Below are 20,989 nucleotides of genomic sequence, written 5' to 3' on the forward strand. Positions count from 1 at the left end.
ACAGCAAATTGTTTGCATTTTGTGAACAATGACAAACAGGTAGATACAGGATTAAAAAGAGACATCTTGTACAGCACTATTCTGAGTATATTATTATGGAATCGCTATGTCACATACTTTTAATTGACTTAAGTAATAGAGAATACAAGCACAGCAGAGTGCAATTTTAACTACATTTGACTGGTCAGGGTATCTCCACACTTGTGCTGATACACATGTGTGTTACCATGGTTATTGAATGATTTATGATTTGATTATGAAGATCGATTATAAGTTCACTTCCTGAACAGTATATATATATATATATATATATTACATAATGAAATGTGGCCTGAAATGGTTTAAGTTTGGTCTTGGTCTGGTTATTTGGGCCACACTAGGGTTCAGCTCTCTCACCAGCTAAAACTAACTGTACTGATGGGACATCACAGTTTTTTTTAACCAAACAGTTTAGGTATAAAAACACCCTGGACACAAACTTGACTCCAATTGAATGCCAATGTTATATGTAATTTGGCAACTGTGTGCTACCGCATTTGCCAATACAACTGTAAGGTGATAATATGTTAGTGTACAACAACTTGTTCCAATGCATCCAAGAGGCCACACTGATACTCTGAATATAGACTTTATCATGTAAAGAAATATTTTATATTTAGAATTTCTAGAACTGACTTCAGAATTTTCTTGTGTCATGGCTTTGCAGTGACACAGTCAGCTTGTTCTCACCTCCTTGCTGGGTCTTGATCTGGAGAACATCAGAGGGAGGCCCGTCTCCCACTGAGGTGAAGCCCAGCACTCTCAGGCTGTAGGTGATGTCTGTGGTAAGACCAGAGATGGTGGTGAGCTGGCTGTCATCTGTGTTGTGTTTCTGCCATTTGTTGAGTGGGGAATCATACGCAGAGCTGTAGTAGACCCTGTAGCCCCGGATTTGGCCGTTGGGCTCCTCTGGAGGTTCCCACTGGACAAGCATGGTGCTGGAACTCAGCATGCGTGCCTGGACGTGAAGAGGAGGTGATGAGGGTGCTTGCTCACTTGTACGGGTGTCCACAATACCACTTGGGGGGCCCCGGCCAATGTTGTTGACAGCCATGACACGAAACTCGTATTCGGAAAAGGGGCTGAGTCCGCCTATGCTGTATCGGGTGGTGGCTACTCCATCTACTTCCTGGAAACCGTTGTCAGACAGTTTGGCACGGTACTGGATCACATAGTAGGACACAGGTTCTGGGTTGCCAGAGTCCCAGGTCAGGGTGACACTGGTTGCTGTGGTTTCTGTCACAATGAGGGAGGTGGGTGGCTTAGGCAGTGCTGTCAAATAACAGAGACAGACAAGAGAGTCAGACAAACAAGTCTCCCACAGTCTTCTTTTTCCATCTCTCTTACATAAAGGTCTGGCAGGAGGAACACCTGCTGAAGCTCTGCACACATGGAGATGTTCAACAATGTCAGTCTAACAGTTAATTCTCATTCAGGAGCCTTTCTCTATCCTTTCCTCATAGATCCATATATTATGTTGCCAGGCATATGGGTGTACAGAGCTGGGCAAGATTATATGCACATGTTTAATTCAGTCACTTTGGAAACATACAACAAAACTATTCATCCATTTCATATGGAGCTCACCAGATGCCATAGGCCAAGAAACTTTCATTAATTTGCACTCTCAAATTTAATAATTTGTGTAAAATATTTTTCAATTCACAAATAACACAATGTTGCTTCACAGGCAAACAAGCAAATTCTGAATATATGTACATCCATGTATCTGTCCAAAATCACAACAAGAATGCATTCAATCTAAGTTGCTTATTTGGTTCATGGTCTGAAAACTGTTGCTATGTATTTTTCACTGCAATAGCTGAGTGCCAAATGCATCCAAAGCTAGCAAGCAATACTGAAACAAGGACATCCGATTTAAGTATTACAACAACTGTATAAAAGAAAAATTAACTTAATGATACAATTATCAAGGACTTAATTCAGTGTCTGTACCTCACAGCAGCTTAGTCTCCTCCCTACATGACTGCAGTAGACACGACATCCTGCAACATCCTTCTGCAACAGTGATGTCACATTGAGTATCAACATTAACATTCAAAATGAACAGTGATGGTTTTCAGATCATGGACAATCTAATCAGAATGCGGTTTTATTTTGATTTTGGACAGCAATACTAGATACACTTTGGACATTGTTGAATGTTATATTTCTATTATTTGAGTTTCAGCACTATATGTGGTTTTATGTTGCTTAGCCTTTATATGTATTTTTCTGAACTGAAACCATTTTCTCAGAACTTAATTTTACTGGGGTCCAACTGGGGACTCAGTGCTTACGACATTTGCACTCATGTGGTATGTGGTATGTGGTATATCCCAACCACTCAGCTATCAGGTCTCCCAAACTGTTTCAACTTTAACCTTTGTGTTTTAATTTGTCAAAAGTAAAACAATTAATGAATTTGAGAGCACAAATGTAATTCAGTGATTTGTGCTGATCTGAAAATATGATTTATTGATTTGCATATTGATTTGTTTTTTTACAAAAAAATTACATCTTCCAAACTTAGTATATATCTGGACCACCTCTTGTCAAATCCTGATTTTATTACCACGTCATGTGATGTTGAGTTTATTTACTGTAATAGGGGCGAGGCTCAGAGTATTGGAAGCGCTCCTCCTCTTCCCTGCAGTTCCTGAGCAGCCGGGAAACCTGAGCGGCTCGGTAGATTGAGGTATAGCCCTCAGCCCCCAGTCAGCATCCATACACAGTTCACTCATGAACCAGGTTTATACCCAGTCTGTTTGTAACAAGTCTCTAAATCTAGAGACAATGAGCGAAGTTGTGGTGTTGTGGAGGAAATATGATCAATCAGTCAATCAGCTAGTCACTCAGTCAGTCAGTCAGTCAGCTAGCCAGCCAGTCAGTCAGCCAGTCGGTCAGTCAGCCCGCCAGCCAGTCAGTCAACCAGTCAGTCAACTGGTCAGCCAGGCAACTGGCCAGTCGACCAGTCCGTCAGGGACATTCCAGATTATAGGGCTGGTTGATTGTTGTGGTCCAGCCAAAAAGATGTAGATTTGTATGGATTTTGAAACAAGGTCCAATGAGGCAGAGATTTTCACTTTATTACCATTCTGCAATCTACCGCAAAAATGGTAAAAGAGAAAATAGAGAAAAAAATGCCTTGCACAGTTGAAACTCATTTCATAAAGATATTTATCATTGTTACGTTGATCATCTTGAATTGAATTTTACTCGACACATCTATCATGATGTGGAGGTCTTTCTCTATTTCTTGAGTGTAACGTGAATTTAAAAAAGCTCAGACTTTGGTCTGGACATTGTGCTACTGGAGTGCAAATGGATGTGCTTCAGTAAGAAGCAGATCAGTGGGGTGTGTAGAAATGCTCACAGGCTGTAACCAGAGGCTTTTAGATCCAACCCTCTGCTGCTCCAGTCTTGACACCTGCTTTATTATTATGCAGTGTATCCAATGCTTCTTTTTCAGTACAGACGTGAACCTGAGCAGGCTATGGTTGAATGAAGCTTCAGATTTTCACAGTATTCTCATCAATCTGTTATGACAAAACTAGAAAGTGCATTTATATACTACTCAATTCTTTGTTAGGATGCTAGGATTGTGTTCATAGGCATCATCATTTACAATTTAAGATGCAATGTCTCTCCCATACAATGTCTCTCTTACTATTCATATATTTGATTACAACTGCAACTGCAACTGCCGATTTTAACAGGTAAACATGATCAAAATGTTGAATTTGCATTAACAGCAAAGAGCATCAATGACAAATCAGGAGCAGGAGACAAGAGGGAGGCTCCTTAGCAAAATGTGATCAAATATATGTATTTAATAGTGAAACAAGAAATAAAGACCAGTGTCTAATGGGACCCTGTTTCAGAAAAAAAAATCTGCTTCTCCTTAATGGGGCTTTCATACAGAAAACTACTTGGGCCAGCACACTGTTGCCTAAACACAACCAAACATTATTCATGCCTTTTTTTCTTTTATGGACAAAAAACACATAATCCAAGTAGAATGACCTCTTACAGAAGTAATTACAAAATAATGGAGTCCCAGACAGATCACAGCAAGAATTTTTTTGAGGGCCACTTTTGTGTTAACTTGCAATAACTTCTGTGATAAAAGGTGAAAAAGGAACGAAGGAAAAATTTCCCATAGAGAATGAATGGGGAGACGTTTTACAAATGACCAAACCCAGCCCTATTTGGAGCTCTACTGCTGCGTCATACTTCATCATAGAAAAATGGTTGAAATGTTAAATGGGTCACATGATTTGAAACTGTTTTGAGTTAAATCGGTATTTTGACAACTGTACAGTTTACACAAAATCGCAGTTTACGTTTTCTGTCATTAGACAATTTCAGACTTTAGATTCTTTGATCTCTGTGATGTTAGTGCTCATAGAGAAAGGTTACAGTTCAGAACAGTAAACACAGCAGCACACATATTGAATTTACTTTGAGCTTCGAGCTTTAGGAACTGTTCAATCATCATAGTAGCTCTCCCATAGACTGCAATACAAATTCAGAAGCTGATGGCAAACAGCAGGTCTCAGGTCTCAGCAGGTGCTACTAACGCAGTATCCGAACAGAAATGGGCAAAGCTGATTCTTTTTTGGCTAATTGGACTCATTAACTCTGGCTCTAGAAACATCAAAACCACATAGACGTGTTCAGGAGAATCTTGTGGCGCTGACAGTGTGATAATATTGCTGATATGATCTACTGTTTTGTATTAAATGGCAGGAGTTTAAGAGGTTCACTGACCCCTTTCTCCCATATATTTGATTTGTATGAGCTCTGTCTTCAACAGCTTCAACTCTCCCTCTTACACACACACACACACACACAAACACACGCGCACACACACACACACGCTCCTCCAGTTTAACATTTTGGCATCCAAATTTTCAAAGCACCGTACTTCAGTTAATATGAACTGCTTTTTCAACTATTTTAGCATTGTGTCAGAAATCTCCTTGTGTGACAGTACAAGTTTTGCTTGTACATTTCTTCTTTTTTTTCAGCCATTTTTTCATTTAGGCTATTTAATCTTCAGCCATTGCTTCAGCTACTTCAGTATTGCTTCGGCAGTTGTTTCAACTTCTTCAGCATTGCTTCAGCAGTTGCTTCAGCTACTTCAGCATTGCATCAGCAATATTTCACCCTCAGCATTCGCACACATTTCCCCCCTTTGGGGGATCTATACAAATTAATAGTAATGAATGTAATTTTTAAGAGGACATGGTTGACAGTAAATGACGTTTCTTGCCTTAATAAAGGTCATGTTATTGAATCTGTTCTGGTGTATGCACTGAAAAAAGTATAACAAAGATGGTCTTTAAAGTCTTTTATTTTGTAACTCTAGCAGTCTAAAATCACTTTTTTTCCAGTTTAAGATTTTTGACCAAAGCATTAATTTTTATTCAAATTACATGAAATTGGTCAATGAATATGAATATTAAAAATTCTTTGGCTAAAATGAATAGTTTGTATGTACATGGTAGTGTCCATATGGGGTGTTTGACATCTGCTGTACAACATTTTCACTGATTCTAACATTAACTTGTAAAGTTAGAAATTCAAAGTGGCTGCAGTTAGATCATGTTTGGTAAGCTGCTCCCCAGTATAAATGCATGTAGAAGAGTGACTCAGTCCCAGAGTTAATGGCAGTAGTTCTCTTGTGGTAGTGACGCGAAGTGTTAGAGGTGTGGACCCAGGGATTCTGATGTAATCTAAGTTTATCAAACTTTCAAGTCTTTCGAGCTTTTGAGTATTGGGGCATCATACACTGTTCAGACCACGAGTGTTATACCCACACATCACTATCAGGATGTATGGGTATAAGTGGAAGTGGAGGAACTGGTGCTTTGTTATCCTCCTTCAGAATTAAGCTTTAGGCAACAGGAAGTTTTTTTATTCACTGTAATAATTGAAAAAAAACGACCTGGAGATAATAAACCAATTTAAATCAATATAGAAAAAAACTATTATTAACACTAACAGCGACCAACAGTAGTCAACCATCAGCAAAACTGCAGCAGCATATCTTGTCCACAGGCAGCAGAAACAGAGAGAGTGAAAGTGAAACTTTACTGCATGTTCTGTTCCAGAAGTAAGAGATCCGGTTTCAAAATCCCATGGACATCTGTTACGATGCAGCTCACTTCCTATGTTTAGATAAGGGAAGGTAGTGTTGTAGTAGTACTGTATTGTTACCTATGTGATCTTATTTTTAATTTCTTTAATCAGCCTTTAATGAACACCATTTGCCATAAGCTCTAAACGTTTGGAAGCTAAACATCATGACTCGACAAAAGAGCCAGTAGTCCATGAGTGAGTTAAGTGGTTGCAGCCAGTTCAGACTTGTGAAATAAAAAGACTGAACTCTGTAGACATGTATAGACTTGTATGTAGATTACAACCAAAAAGGTGAAAAAGTGACTTTAGAAGAGTGTTAGCTGTTGAGCTTGTAGTTTTTTCTTGTAAAGTAAAATAATTTTCCTTGACTTAGGGTTGGATGATATAATGTCTTGTCTCGTCTCGTCGTCTCCCGCTTATCCGGATCCGGGTCGCGGGGGCAGCAGCCTCAGCAAAGAGGTCCAGACGGCCCTCTCCCCAGCCACTTCCACCAGTTCCTCCGGGAGAATCCCAAGGCGTTCCAAGGCCAGCTGCGAGATATAATCCCTCAAGCGTGTCCTTGGTCGGCTTCGAGGCCTCCTCCCGGTGGGACATGCCCAAAACACCTCCCCGGGGAGGCGTCCAGGAGGCATCCTCACCAGATGCCCGAACCACCTCAACTGGCTCCTCTCGACATGGAGGAGCAGCGGCTCTACTCCGAGTCCCTCCCGGATGACCGAGCTCCTCACCCTATCTCTAAGGCTGAGCCCGGCCACCCTGCGGAGGAAACTCATTTCGGCCGCTTGTATTCGCGATCTTTCGGTCATTACCCAAAGCTCATGACCATAGGTGAGGATTGGAACATAGATCGACCGGAAAATTGAGAGCTTCGCCTTCCGGCTTCGCTCCCTTTTCCCCACAACGGACCGATTCAGCGCCCGCATCACTGCTGACGCCGCCCCAATCCGCCTGTCGATCTCCCGCTCCATTCTACCCTCACTCGTGAACAAGATCCCGAGATACTTAAACTCCTCCACCTGAGGCAAAGATATATAATGAATGATATAATGAATTTACACAATTTATCATGGCTTGTTCCCCTTCCCCGCCCATCCAGAAAACTCCTACATCTGTCTGTGACATAGGTGATGTGTGTATGTGATGTAGGTGAGATGTGTGTGACTTAGGTGAGGTGTATGGGGAGCCATCAGGGGCATTATCTAAAATTACCATGCATATACACATATGAAACCATACTCATTCACACACTACTGAAACCCTATCACACACACAACTGAAAAATTATACTCACACATACACAACTGAAAAGGTCTCGTATATACTAGTGAAACCTTTTACACATACTACTGAAATCCTCTCATACAAACCACTGAAAAACTATGCGCTCACATAAACAACTGAAACACTCTCACACACACAACTGAAACACGCTCTCACTCACATACATAACTGAAACACACTCACGTACACAACTGAAACGCTCTCACACACACAGCTGAAACGCGCTCACATACACAACTGAAACGCGCTCAAACACAACTGAAACACTCACACACACACAACTGAAACGCTCTTGCACACTGAAAACTCAGGATTTCAGTTGAAATGGAAGGCGTTTCAGTTGAAGCCATGGTTTATGTTTGTTCAGTTGGTGTTACTGTGAAAGTCATGCTTTTATTTTGAAGTACAATGACATTAGCGACCCGGTCCGTGTACTTTGTGGACAACGAATTTGTAAGTTGAAATAAAAATTTAGAAAAAGGGAAAGAAATAACGGTAAACTACGGAAGTGTATTGCATTAACTTGAATAAAAAAAAAAAATTCTGTTTTTCTGAGTAATTTTTTTTTCTGTTTTCCAGAGTAATTTATTTTTATCCTTGGTTTTTCGGGGTAACTTTTTTCTGATTTTCTGAGTCATTTTTTTCTTTTCTGTTTTTTGGGCTAATTTTTTTCTGAATTTAGAGGGCATTCAAAACATTGGACACATTCACTCTTTATTGAGAGCTCGATGTAGGCTAATGGAAGCAAACATGACCTGCTTGTTTAGTTTAATTAAGTTTTACTTTGATCTGGGTTTAAGACACTGGGAGATTGTCCTGTCTTTAAGTCATATAGATGGTATTATTATTAGTTTGTCGACCTTGTGCAGGCACCTGAAGACTTTGCGGTTGTTCAGAAGAAAAGCCCATTCAGATCTCCTGGACATAGCAATGTTTCTCCAGAATCAGCTGGACATATATGGCATGCTCCATGGATACAAGATGATGCATTTAAAATGCATTCAGGCTGGCTACGTGGTGACTCAAGAGACGATCAGGAGACTGCTGAAAATATTGGATCCACACGATGTGCAGCTGAGGCGCCGGAATCGCCTTCGGCGGCGTATGTACAAGAATCCAGGCCCAAACTTTCTGTGGCATGTTGTGACGGCCTCCTGCCTCTAGGGCCTGCTGTTGGGTTTTGTGTTGGTTTCTTTTGTGTTGTGTTGTCTTGTCCTTTCCTACAGGTCGTAGGTGGGGCTTGCCACACCTGGGTGGACCTGGCCAGTCCACAGGATATAAAAGCCGGCATTACTCCTCACACGTTCTCTGACCTGCATGACTATGGGTCCTACCTGGCACGGCTGCACGACTGCGCCCGCGATCCCTCGGCGCCTTGTGTTTTGGTTTAGTTAATTTATTTGTTAGTTTAGTTAGTGTCTGACTATGGTCCAATTTCCTACTTTTATATTGTTTGTAATAAAATCATGTTGCTTTTGCTATGGAAACCGTACGTCTCCTTGTTTTTGTCATGGCTTTGAGCCAGGTCGTGACACATGTAGACTCTTACGATAAACTCAAACCATACGGGATCTGCATCAATGGTGCAATAGATGGGTTTTCACGAATGGTGATATGGCTACATGCCTACTCTACAAACAGTGATCCCAGGATAATCGCGCAATACTTTATTGATGAGGTGTCATCAAGGAATGGAACTGCTTCCCGAATTCGTTCGGATCTTGGAACCGAGAACTGTTACATTGAACAAATGCAGATGTTCTTGAGGCACGATCATCTGGACAACTTTTCGCACAGATGTTACCTGTATGGATCGAGCAATCACAACCAAAGAATAGAAAACTGGTGGGGCTTTTTAAGGAGGCAACACGCACAGTTCTGGATGAACCTGTTCCAAGATTTAAAAGACTCAGACTCCTTTTCTGGTGACTTCCTGGACAAAAGTCTCATTCAGTTCACATGTCTTGAAATAATAGAGGTAAGCGCTGCAATAGTGACATATTATGTCAGAATAATACTGTGACACCTGCCTGCTTAGTGGTTAAAGTATTCAGATGTTTTACTTCACAGAAAGCAGTACCCTGTGTAGTGGGTGAGAGTGGTACTAATGTCATAGGCCCACTGATATTAGTGAAAAAGAGCTTACTCCATGTAGGCTATATAGGCCTATTCAAAACCTTACTAAAATAAAAGGACAGTATTATCAGAAGTAGGCTACTGTATATATCCGAAGTACTTACAGTATGAAAAGTATTCAATAAAATGTTCACTGTCAGTGTTTTGAAGTTTTCAATTGCATAATACAGTTTATTATTGCAGATGTTTAAGTTGGAGCTGATTTGAACTACATTACTGGGTTTAATGATCATGTGTGAACTGATTTTCTCATTTTCTCTTTTTATTTATCTTTAGAGAGAACTGCAGGAAGTTGTTCACCTCTGGAACACTCACAGAATTCGCCCATGCAGAAATGCTGTGTCTCCAGGTGGACGCCCAGTGATGACACCCTACCCCAACTTTTTGGTGCCAGAGAGTACCTGAAAGAGGTATCCCAACAAAAGATAGAAGTCTGCAAAGAGAAATGCCTTCAGAGAGGACCGTACCCTGTGATGACACAGTGTTTGACATTTGCTGCTTTGTCATGGCAGAAAACAGTCTTCATCCACCCACCTCTCCAGAGGAAGCCATTGAGCTGTACATGTTCTTACGTGCTTACATACGAGCTGAAGTTTAATGATCACAACCTGCTCTACTGGATCAAAAGATGGGATGTAAACCTACACATAAGGGTAGAAAATCTTTTGGACCATGAATTTCACCGTAAAGGGTATTGTGTTTAAACAGTAAAAAACTGTGAACTTTACTAATGTAAATCTCTAGTTTGTGCGTTGTATATCCTCTTTCTATTTATTATGGGAAAATTACACATCAAAATAAGTGCTGGCAATGAAATATCACATCACATGTTACATGTTGTTGAAAAAATGGAAAATCTTGGGTGCATTGTAAAAAGACCAGCCTACAAAGGACATTCATTATCAATTATAAATTAAACAGGTTACAATATCTTGACCTTAAGGTGTGTATGCTGAATTTCAAATGTAGCTCTTACAGACTGTTAATACCGAGCAGTGAAACCTTTTTTCTATTTTGATATTTAGTTATTGTTTATTGTAGCATTGAGGAAATATACCTTCCTGGTTTTTTGTTTCTCTCAAGAAGTTACTGTATGTCATTTGCAGCCAAACAATTACATGTAACAAAATTTGGTGAATATGTGTGTATCTAAAATTAGTTGGTGATTATCATGTCATCTCCTAAACATATAAACAGATCAGATCAACTATTCTTATGTATTTGAATGAAATGTCACTGTATAAATTCATGTTGAAATGCAGTTGTCAATAAACTTTCAGCAAATGAAGCATATGATTATCTTTTATTAGGGCGTGCATCTTTCCTTGAGTTTACGCAACTTTAACATTTGAAAACTTTAACATTTCACACTACAAGCACCTCACAGTTTTACAAAACAAAACAGCAACCTGTGATTCTAGTTGTAAAAAAAAAAACACCTCAAAGTAATGTAATGACTTCATCCTTGAACTGAGCAATCAATTCATCTAAGAGAGTCACTCTGTGAAGTTTCACTGTCACATGCAAAAGTTCACCGGCAGGACTTGGCGGACTAGCATAAGCTGTCTCAGCATCAATAGGAGTTGAGGTGCAGGTAGGGGTGTTTATTTGTTCCTCTTCTATTGCAAGGATTGGCTCATGTATGAGTGTATCATCAAGATCACCTAAAAACGGCCCACCTGTCAAAGGACCAAAAATGACCTCTGATGTATTACACGAGATGTAAGATCAATAATCTGAACAGCTGCAGTAGAGACAACAGCTGACACTGTGGCAGTGTTTTGCTCATCATCTTGGACTGTGTGTATTTGATTTTCACTGTTATGTCTTTCCGTTGTCAGCTGCTTGACCTCTTCCATTGTGTGTTTATCTTGTCCAAATTCTGCTGTGTTTTCATGTTGCTCATCTGTCTGTATATCAGCTCCTTCTTCTGGGTCATCTTCACCAGTCAGGGTCTTTGTGAACAAATAAAATCTTAACAACCCCAATTTGTGTGTCTCGTAGTATTCTCCCACATTGACATCCTCATCAACTTGTGCTTCCTGGAAGTTAACTATATCGTGGCTGAACTCTTCCCACTTTTCCACTGTTGACTTTTCATTAGGGAAAAACAGTTTTGTAGCTTGAGACAGAAACTCAGTTTTAGTGGCATTCTTGTTCATATCAAGAACTCTGGTTCCTCCACCACTGCGTTTTCTGACTTGTTTGTTGTCATGTATCCACCCTATTTCAATTTTTCTGGTTGTCTTCCAGGCTCTCCTATTACTTTTTAGATGCATATTTGTTGGTTGCACTGTATTTTCCTCCTCCAAACCTTGATCGCTGTCTTTGTTGCTCATTGTGCCCATTTTTTTTTAAAGTTTTTTAAATAAGGACAGTCTTTTTGTATCGTCTCCACCTCTTCTCTGTTTGTCCATACAGAAGCGCCTTGTGGCAATCCTGTCACCATAGGCTGGAATGTAAGCAGCCATAGTGGCATCATCTATTTCTCCAACTACCGAGATGTCAATCTGAAATAAAAACAAAAGTATACATCAAACATGACACAGCTTAAACTGTATTATCTCCAAGACGATTTACTTCTGTGCTAAATTCCAGGACAACCAATTATAAATGCCAAATGCAGATAATAACACAATGGACAGTATGAGACAGTACAAAAACAGCTTTTGAAGCTGTGACTTACATGATCCTGCTGCATTTTCTGAATACTCTCCTCAGGAACACCTCTGTTGCGAAGAAATATCCACAGACCATCATCTTGTGGGAGGCCGGATGTGGAGGATGTAGCCATTGCTGGCACTGCAAAAATTTAGGAAAAAGGCAGAATCTATATAAATATTTGTTGCACCAACAGTTAACATGTTTAAAACTGTCAAGCCCAATTGTATCACGATATTGTCCAATTATATGAAAGCATAAAATCATTTTGTTTGAAATGGATGTTTCATGTCTTGACTATTGACCTATAAACACTCTGTCAATATGTAATCATTTGAAAGTTGACCTGTCATTAAACATTTGAATATGCTCACTCAAATCACCAACAAAATTGATTTGTGTAGTGTCCTTTTGTGATGAAAGCCTTCACTGGTTATTCATAAACAATAACATCACTCTGATAGTGCAGAAGACTAAACTCAGCAGCTTAGACTGGGCTTTTATTATTAGTATTATTGTTATTACTATGATTACTTTTCAAAAAGTCAATAAGATCCAGATTGGGGCTTTGCAACATAGGGTATGAGTAACTGTACTTTACCAGTAAGCAGGTGCAAAAACGTTTTAAATTTTAAATTGTTTTATTCAACATGGGCATACACAAATAATTATGTGCATGGACGTTTCATGCAGGATCCTCAGTGTGCATGTATTAAATACATAGGAAATAGCAAAGGAGAGGGAGCCCATATGCGAACCACAGCAACCTCAGCAACTCAAAACACTTGTCATGGTCCGACAATGGTGTCAATATAGTGACTAGTCTACTGGCAACGTTCTGTTTGTTTACATATACATGTACGTGCCCCCATGTTAAACAACTTCTATGTTAGTATTATCATGTTATGTCTCTAGAGTGTTTACGATTAGCATATAACATATAACATTATGATGAAGGGCTCGTTTTATTTGTGCCAAGCCAATATGATGAAAGAAAGGCGATTCATTTTTGATAAAAGAAACAATGTCCAGCATGATGGAAACAAAACCATTAGCTTAATTAGCTTTAATTAGCTTAATTAAACTGAAATCATGCCCATAGACATGTTCGTCTATTCCTCTTTTATATACAGTCTAATGGTCTATTCCTTCCCTGCTAGAGCAACAGGCTTACAATAGAAGGATAAAGTCTAAAACATAACAAGAGTATCATACCCTGTGTGTAACTAATCACATGCCTTACCTTAATTGACCCAGTATGGTAGAAAGTTGAATGTGCGGAGCAGGAGTCACCATGGGAGTCATTTGCAGGTTGGATCTTCTCACGAGATTTCGAAGTATCTCGATAATTCAGAGAAAAAAATCACCACGAAAAACAGAAAAATAATTACCCCGAAAAACAGGAAAAATTACTCAAAAAAACAGGGAAAAAAATAGCGAGAAAAACAGGAAAAAACATTAGTCAGAAAAACAGGAGAGAAAAAATTACTCAGAAAAACAGAAATAATTACCTCGAAAAACAGACCAAAAAATAAATTACTCAGAAAAACCGGATTTTTTTATTTCTTCAAGTGAATGCAATACACTTCCGTAGTAAACCACCCGTTTCCTGTTTTTTGTTTTGATAATAAAAAACGGAACATATGGTGCATTAGTCTTTCAGTGAATGTGCTTTGTCGCAACTCTTGCTGTTTTCTACCAGGTAATACACAAAAACTTGGGCAACGTTGCTTCGCTCAAGATATTACACACTTTTGGGATAAAACTATACGAAAGGAGCAGAGGAGACAGACCCAGAGCCCGGGACTTCGACAATAGATGCACGGTTATTTACAGGTAAGTGAGTAAACTCTTGCGTTTAGTTTTCTTGCTAACTAGGAGTTAGTTAGCCTTGTCATTAACATCACAGCTGTAACGTGTACTGACTTTGACAGTTTTTATTTTTTAAGCTCTAGTTTGTGTTAACAAATGCGTGTTACCAGCATTGTGTGTGAGGATACAGACTGTACAGACCAAAGAAATGTTTGTACTAATGTAATAAATGCCCTGTGTTTCTGTTTGATAGGTGTGGGTCCTGCAAAGCTGATGTATAACTCAACCGTGTGGCTGTCATCGACAACATGGACTACTGAGGCTACCTACTGTATGACTGCACCTGGATAACTGGAGAAGGCCAGGCTAGAATTGGCAACAGGTTAGCTGACACAGTTCAGTATGTAAAATTTGGGCAGTAAGATGTTAGTTGTTATGGCTCTGTGGTTGAGCTTCTTTGATTTTAAATGAAACAATTACCTAAATTAAAGCACTGGCTAGGCATTGAGCAATTCAGAGCCATACTGGGTGTACAGTGAAGCAACTGAAGCCTCTTTTTTTTCCTTTTCACAAATTTTGGCAATTTCAGGACAATGCAGGAAGATGACAATCCTAAACATCAACAGAGGTTTTTACCACCCAGCAGTGGGCTAACTTGACTGGCAAAGTCATTCACATGGCCTCAGTCCATCTGACCAGGTGTGTCACAAAATTAGACCAAAAGCTAAAGGTCAGTGTCCAGTTGAGGCCTAGAAAGCATCAAAGGGTCAGATATCAGAGATCTTCTGATGTATATGGATCATAGACCAGACAGTCAATGAATGAAAAGATTTGAACTGAAATATCAGACTACATAACCTAAGTTTATTTAACTGATCAAATTATATTTGGTCCACTAAAATGGGGGAATTGTAGTTGCAACTAAAAACTAAACCTACACTTCTTACACTGTTCATCTGTCGATATAAACACCCTCTACAGAAAGAGGAGATATTAACCTTCATTTTAAAGCCAGATGTGGCACAAATCAGTTACCACAAAACAAAGACAGTTTTAAACTGTCAAAATATTTTCTGTTTTAGCAGCATCTACTACACTTCTCCTCTCAAAGGAAAAACATCCAAGGCACTTTGAGTGATTATAATAACCATATAATTATAATAACCATATAATATAATAATCATACTGTATAATAAAGTAAAAAACAGATAGTGATTTATAATACTTTGATTAAGTTTTGGATTTAAACAGTGTCTTTTAATTTACTGGATGCTTAGAGAGGTTTATCTATGTACAGTCAATGTATAAACATATAAATTTTTCATCTTGTTTTTTGTCATAATCTCTGCCTCATTCAAAAATAAATAAAAGCAATACTCGTTGAAGTTATCCATTATAAATCTATCCATCCATGTTAATATGCCAAACACTAATGTTGCTTATTCAATAGTGATAGATAGTGGCAAAAGAATATTCTGACATACTGGTATAAAATTTGGGGAGTTTTAAATAGTGAACATAATTTTCAGCCTTAATGCTTCTGAATCTGGGATAGGTTTTGCATAATCCTTAGTTTAAGTTGCACTGCCATGAATGCAGCATCCCTGAATGGGAGTAGTTACTGCATATACATGATAACTCATTCAAGTGAAAGAAGTTTTATGTATAATGTTAGTAAGTTATGATGTAACTTGCAAATACAGGTAATCTTCCCCTGATTCTTTAACATTGATCACAGTTAGATGTCCTGATTGAAGCTGAGGTTGGCAATATTTAGTTCATTGCAAGAGTTCATTAATTTAGTTCATTCGTTGTCCGCAAAGTACACAGACCAGGTGGCTACTGTCATTGTACTTCAAAAATAGAAGCATGACTTTCGCAATAACACCACTGGAACAAACAAACACCACAGGCTTCAACCTTCCGTTTCAACTGAAATGCCTTCCATTTCAACTGAAATCCTGAATTTTCAGTTGTGTGTGCGAGATTGTTTCAGTTGTGTGTGTGAGAGTGTTTCAGTTGTGTGTGTGTGGGCGTTTCAGTTGTGTATGTGAGCGCATACTTTTTCAGTTGTTTGTGTGAGAGGATTTCAGTAGCTCCTCCTTGAACCGCCACCTTACCGTGGCGGAGCAGTTTGAGAGCCCTAACCCTAGGAGCTATGTTGTCAGGGGCATTTTGCCCCTGGTAGGGTCTCCCATGGCAGATTGGTTCTAGGTGAAGGGCCAGACGAAGAATGGTTCAGAAGATCCCAATGAGTAAAACGATCAAGAACTTGTGTACCCGGCCCGGAGGGATACCGGGGCCCCGCCCTGGAGCCAGGCCTGGGGTTGGGGCCCGTGGGCGAGTGCCTGGTGGCCGGGCCTTAGCCCATGGGGCCCAGGCAGGCCCAGCCCGAACCGGCTACATGAGTTTGTCTCCCAGTGGGCCCACCACCTGCAGGAAGAGTCAGCGGGGTCCGGTGCAATGTGAATTGTGCAGCAGACCAAGGCGGGGGCCTTGGCGGTCCAATCCACGGTTATGGAAACTGGTTTTTGGAACATGGAACATCACCTCTCTGGCAGGGAAGGAGCAGGAGCTTGTGGAAGAGGTGGAACGGTACCAGCTAGATATAGTCGGCCTCACCTCAACTCACAGCGTCGGCTCCGGAACCCAAGTCCTTGAGAGGGGCTGGTCTTTCCTCTTTGCTGGAGTTGCTCCGGGGGAGAGGCGGAGGGCCGGGGTGGGCTTTTTGGTGGCCCCCAGGCTCTCTGCCTGTATGTTGGGGTACACCCCGGTAGACGAAAGGGTTGCGTCCCTGCGCCTCCGGGTCGGGGATCGGGTTCTGACTGTTGTCGGTGCTTATGCGCCGAACAGCAGTTCAGACTACCCGCCCATTTTGGAGTCCTTGGGACGGGTGCTGGAAAGTGCCCCGAAAGGGGACTCCATTGTCCTATTGGGAGACTTCAACGCTCACGTGGGCAACGACAGCGTGACCTGGAGGGGTGTGGTGGGGAGGAACGGCCTGCCCGATCTGAACCCGAGTGGTGTTCAGTTATTGGATTTCTGTGCTAGTCACAGTTTGGCCACAACTAACACCATGTTCAAACATAAGGATGTCCACAGGTGCACATGGCACCAGGACACCCTAGGTCGCTGGTCTATGATCGACTTTGTAGTCGTATCATCAGACCTGCGGCCGTATGTTTTGGACACTCGGTTGAAGAGAGGAGCAGAGTTGTCAACTGACCACCTCCTGGTGGTGAGTTGGATCAGATGGCGGGGGAAGACACCGCGCAGACCTGGCAGGCCCAAACAGGTTGTGAGGGTCTGCTGGGAAAGCCTGGCGGAAGAACCCGTCAAGACGATTTTCAACTCACGCCTCCGGCAGAGTTTCGATCACGTCCCGAGAGCGGTGGGGGATATTGAGTCCGAATGGGCCTTGTTCCACTCTGCTGTTGTTTAGGCGGCTGTTGCGAGCTGCGGCTGCAGGGTAGCTGGGGCCAGTTGTGGCGGTAACCCCCGTACCCGCTGGTGGACACCGGCGGTGGGGGAAGTCGTCAGGCTGAAGAAGGAGGCCTACAGGGCGTGGTTGGCCTGTGGGTCTCCGGAATCAGCTGACTGGTACCGGCGGGCCAAGCGGAGCGCAGCCGCGGCAGTTGCTGAGGCAAAAACTCGGGCGTGGGAGGAGTTCGGTGAGACTATGGAGGAAGACTATCGATCGGCTCCAAAAAGGTCCTGGCAAACTGTCTGGCGCCTGAGGGGGCGAAGGCAGCAACTCGCTCACACTGTTTACAGTGGGGGCAGGGAGCTGCTGACGTCAACTGAGGATATAGTCGGATGGTGGAAGGAATACTTTGAGGAGCTCCTCAATGTCACCAACATGTATTCTGTGGAGGAAACAGAGTCAAGAGACCTGGGGATGGATGATCTAACCCCGGGGCAGAAGTCGCCGAGGTAGTGAAACAACTGCGTGGTGGCGGAGCCCCGGGGGTTGATGAGATCCGACCTGGGTATCTCAAGGCTCTGGATGTTGTAGGACTGTCTTGGTTGACACGCCTCTGCAACATTGCGTGGACATCGGGGGCAGTGCCTCTGGAGTGGCAAACTGGGGTGGTGGTCCCCATCTTTAAGAAGAGTGACCAGAGGGTGTGTTCCAACTATCGGGGAATTACACTCCTCAGCCTCCCCGGTAAGGTCTATGCCAGGTTACTGGAAAAGAGGGTCTGGTCGGTAGTTGAACCTCAGATCGAGGAGGAACAATGTGGTTTTCGTCCTGGACGTGGAACTGTGGACCAGCTCTTTACCCTCGCTAGGGTGCTGGAGAGGGCATGGGAGTTTGCCAATCCAGTCCACATGTGTTTTGTGGATTTGGAGAAGGCTTACGACCGTGTCCCCAGGGGCTCCCTGTGGGGGGTGCTCCGGGAGTATGGGGTGGATGGCCCCTTGTTAGCGGCCATGAAGTCCCTTTATCAAAGGAATGTGAGTCTGGTTCGCGTAGCCAGCAGTAAGTCGGACTTGTTCCCGGTGAGGGTTGGACTCCGTCAGGGCTGCCCTTTGTCACCGGTTCTGTTCATAACTTTTATGGACAGAATTTCTAGGCACAGCCAGGTGGTGGAGGGGTTTGGGTTCGGTGGCGGGAGGATCTCGTCTCTGCTTTTTGCGGATGATGTGGTCCTCTTAGCTTCATCGAGCACCGTCAGGGCTGCCCTTTGTCACCGGTTCTGTTCATAACTTTTATGGACAGAATTTCTAGGCACAGCCAGGTGGTGGAGGGGTTTGGGTTCGGTGGCGGGAGGATCTCGTCTCTGCTTTTTGCGGATGATGTGGTCCTCTTAGCTTCATCGAGCACCTTCAGCTCTAGCTGGGGAGGTTCACAGCTGAGTGTGAAGCGGCTGGGATGAAGATCAGCACTTCTGAGTCTGAGGCCATGGTTCTTAGCCGGAAACGGGTGGATTGCCTGCTCCGGGTTGGGGGGGAGGCTTTGCCTCAGGTGGAGGAGTTTAAGTATCTCGGGATCCTGTTCACGAGTGAGGGTAGGATGGAACGGGAGATCAACAGGCGGATTGGGGCGGCGTCAGCAGTGATGGGCTGAATCGGTCCGTTGTGGGGAAGATGGAGCTAAGCCGGAAGGTGAAGCTCTCGATTTTCCGGTCGATCTACGTTCCAACCCTCACCTATGTTCATAACCGAAAGAACGGGGTCGCGAATACAAGCGGCTGAAATGAGTTTCCTCTGCAGGGTGGCCGGGCTCAGCCTTAGAGATAGGGTGAGGAGCTCGGTCATCCTGGAGGGACTCGGAGTAGAACCGCTGCTCCTCCATGTCGAGAGGGGCCAGTTGAGGTGGTTCGGGCATCTGGTGAGGATGCCTCCTGGACGCCTCCCTGTGGAGGTGTTTTGGGCATGTCCCACCGGGAGGAGGCCTAGGGGCCAACCAAGGACAAGCTTGAGGGATTATATCTCTCGGCTGGCCTTGGAACGCCCCGAGATTCTCCCGGAAGAGCTGGTGGAAGTGGCAGGGGAGAGGGCTGTCTGGACCTCTTTGCTGAGGCTGCTGCCCCCGTGACCCGGATCTGGATGAGCGGGAGACGACGAGTACGAGTACGAGTACAATTTCAGTAGTATGTAAAAGGTTTCACAAGTATATATGAGACCTTTTCAGTTGTGTTTTAAGTAGTGAATGTAAAACCCTTTCACTTGTATGTGTGTGAGGTTTTCAGTATAGTATTTGAATGAATATGGTTTCATATGTGTATATGCATGGTAATTCTAGATAATGTCCCTGACGGCCCCTCATAGAGGTGTGTGTGTGATGTAGGTGAGGCGTGCGCCTACCTGTTTGTGTTCATATAGTGAGTACATTTTAGCTGCTTTTTTTATTTCTTATACATAATATTTAAATTCTATAAGAGCAATAATTACAAATGTAATTCATTTATTCAAATTTGGTTCCATGTGAGGCCACATTCTACCAGATGCCCCTCCCCCTACAGAGTCAGATTGCTTCTCACCTTTGACAGTGATCTGTGCCGTGGTCTCGATCATGCCTAGGGAGGATATGGCCATGCAGGTGTAGTTGGCAGACTGGCGGATGTTGGTAAGCTCCAGGACATTGCGGCCGATGGGCATCTCCTCCTCTCGGGTCAGCTCCGCCTCACCAGTCATCCACTTGATATAAGGCATGGGAGCGCCGACAGCCACGCAGGTCAGGTTGACACTGCCGCCAGGCATCACCTCATGATTTGTGGGGGGGATGGAGAAACGGGGAGGCACACGACGAACTGCGGGGGTAAAGAGAGGTTGTATGAGAGGAGAGGGAGGAGTGGAGGGGTAGGGGGTGTCACTGGACCACAGAGCTGACTCCATGTCTGACTGGTCTGGCTTGTACTGTGCAGCACTGCGTGTGAACCTGTATAATAGTAGCATTAATACTAGGCCTGGTGGAGTTTTACTGTCCCATCATGTTTCTTTATCTGTTTCAGACTATTTCATGGAGAGTGCAAATGTTTTTTTTCAACTAAGTTTAAAGCCAATTTATAGGCAGGTTTTCATAAATCTGGTTTAGAAGTAGTTTCAGCTCTTTGTCCTACATTTTATATTAGAGACTGTCATTGATGTTAGTCTAAGTTGCTTTTTAAAATTTGTATGGAAATCTATCAGGTTTTAATGTTATAAAGAGAGATTTATTGTCACCGAGTCTGTTGTTTCAGACGCTGTTACTACAAATAATTTAACTAGCGTTTTGGGCTAAATCCACTCTCAGAGTTCTGTTAGAGACCCTCAAGCAACCCAGTGCTTTCATTTATGATTTTATAATATTTCTATGTATTTAAATTTAGTTTGTACCGAATAGTTTTTATTTTGTCATAAAGTTACTATTAGCTAGTAGTGCAGAACTTTTAATCAATCTACTTTTCCAGATGGATTACTTGGATTA

General features: G+C 42.4%; 1 protein-coding gene across 2 annotated transcripts in view; it reads right to left on the reverse strand.

The window, feature by feature from the left end:
• The window catches only part of LOC111231854 (receptor-type tyrosine-protein phosphatase F-like), a 114,333-nt gene that overhangs the window by 65,888 nt on the left and 27,456 nt on the right, over positions 1 to 20,989 (reverse strand). For both annotated transcript variants that reach the window (XM_022759111.1, XM_022759109.1), the window contains exons 5-6: positions 20,064 to 20,333; positions 730 to 1,311 (exon numbers count right to left, since the gene is read on the reverse strand). In XM_022759111.1, coding sequence (XP_022614832.1) covers positions 730 to 1,311; positions 20,064 to 20,333 — 852 coding nt within the window. The remainder of the gene's footprint in view (positions 1 to 729; positions 1,312 to 20,063; positions 20,334 to 20,989) is intronic.

The sequence above is a fragment of the Seriola dumerili genome, unplaced genomic scaffold, assembly GCF_002260705.1.
Source record: "Seriola dumerili isolate Sdu_G_001 unplaced genomic scaffold, Sdu_1.0 BDQW01000319.1, whole genome shotgun sequence".
Classification (NCBI taxonomy): domain Eukaryota; kingdom Metazoa; phylum Chordata; class Actinopteri; order Carangiformes; family Carangidae; genus Seriola; species Seriola dumerili.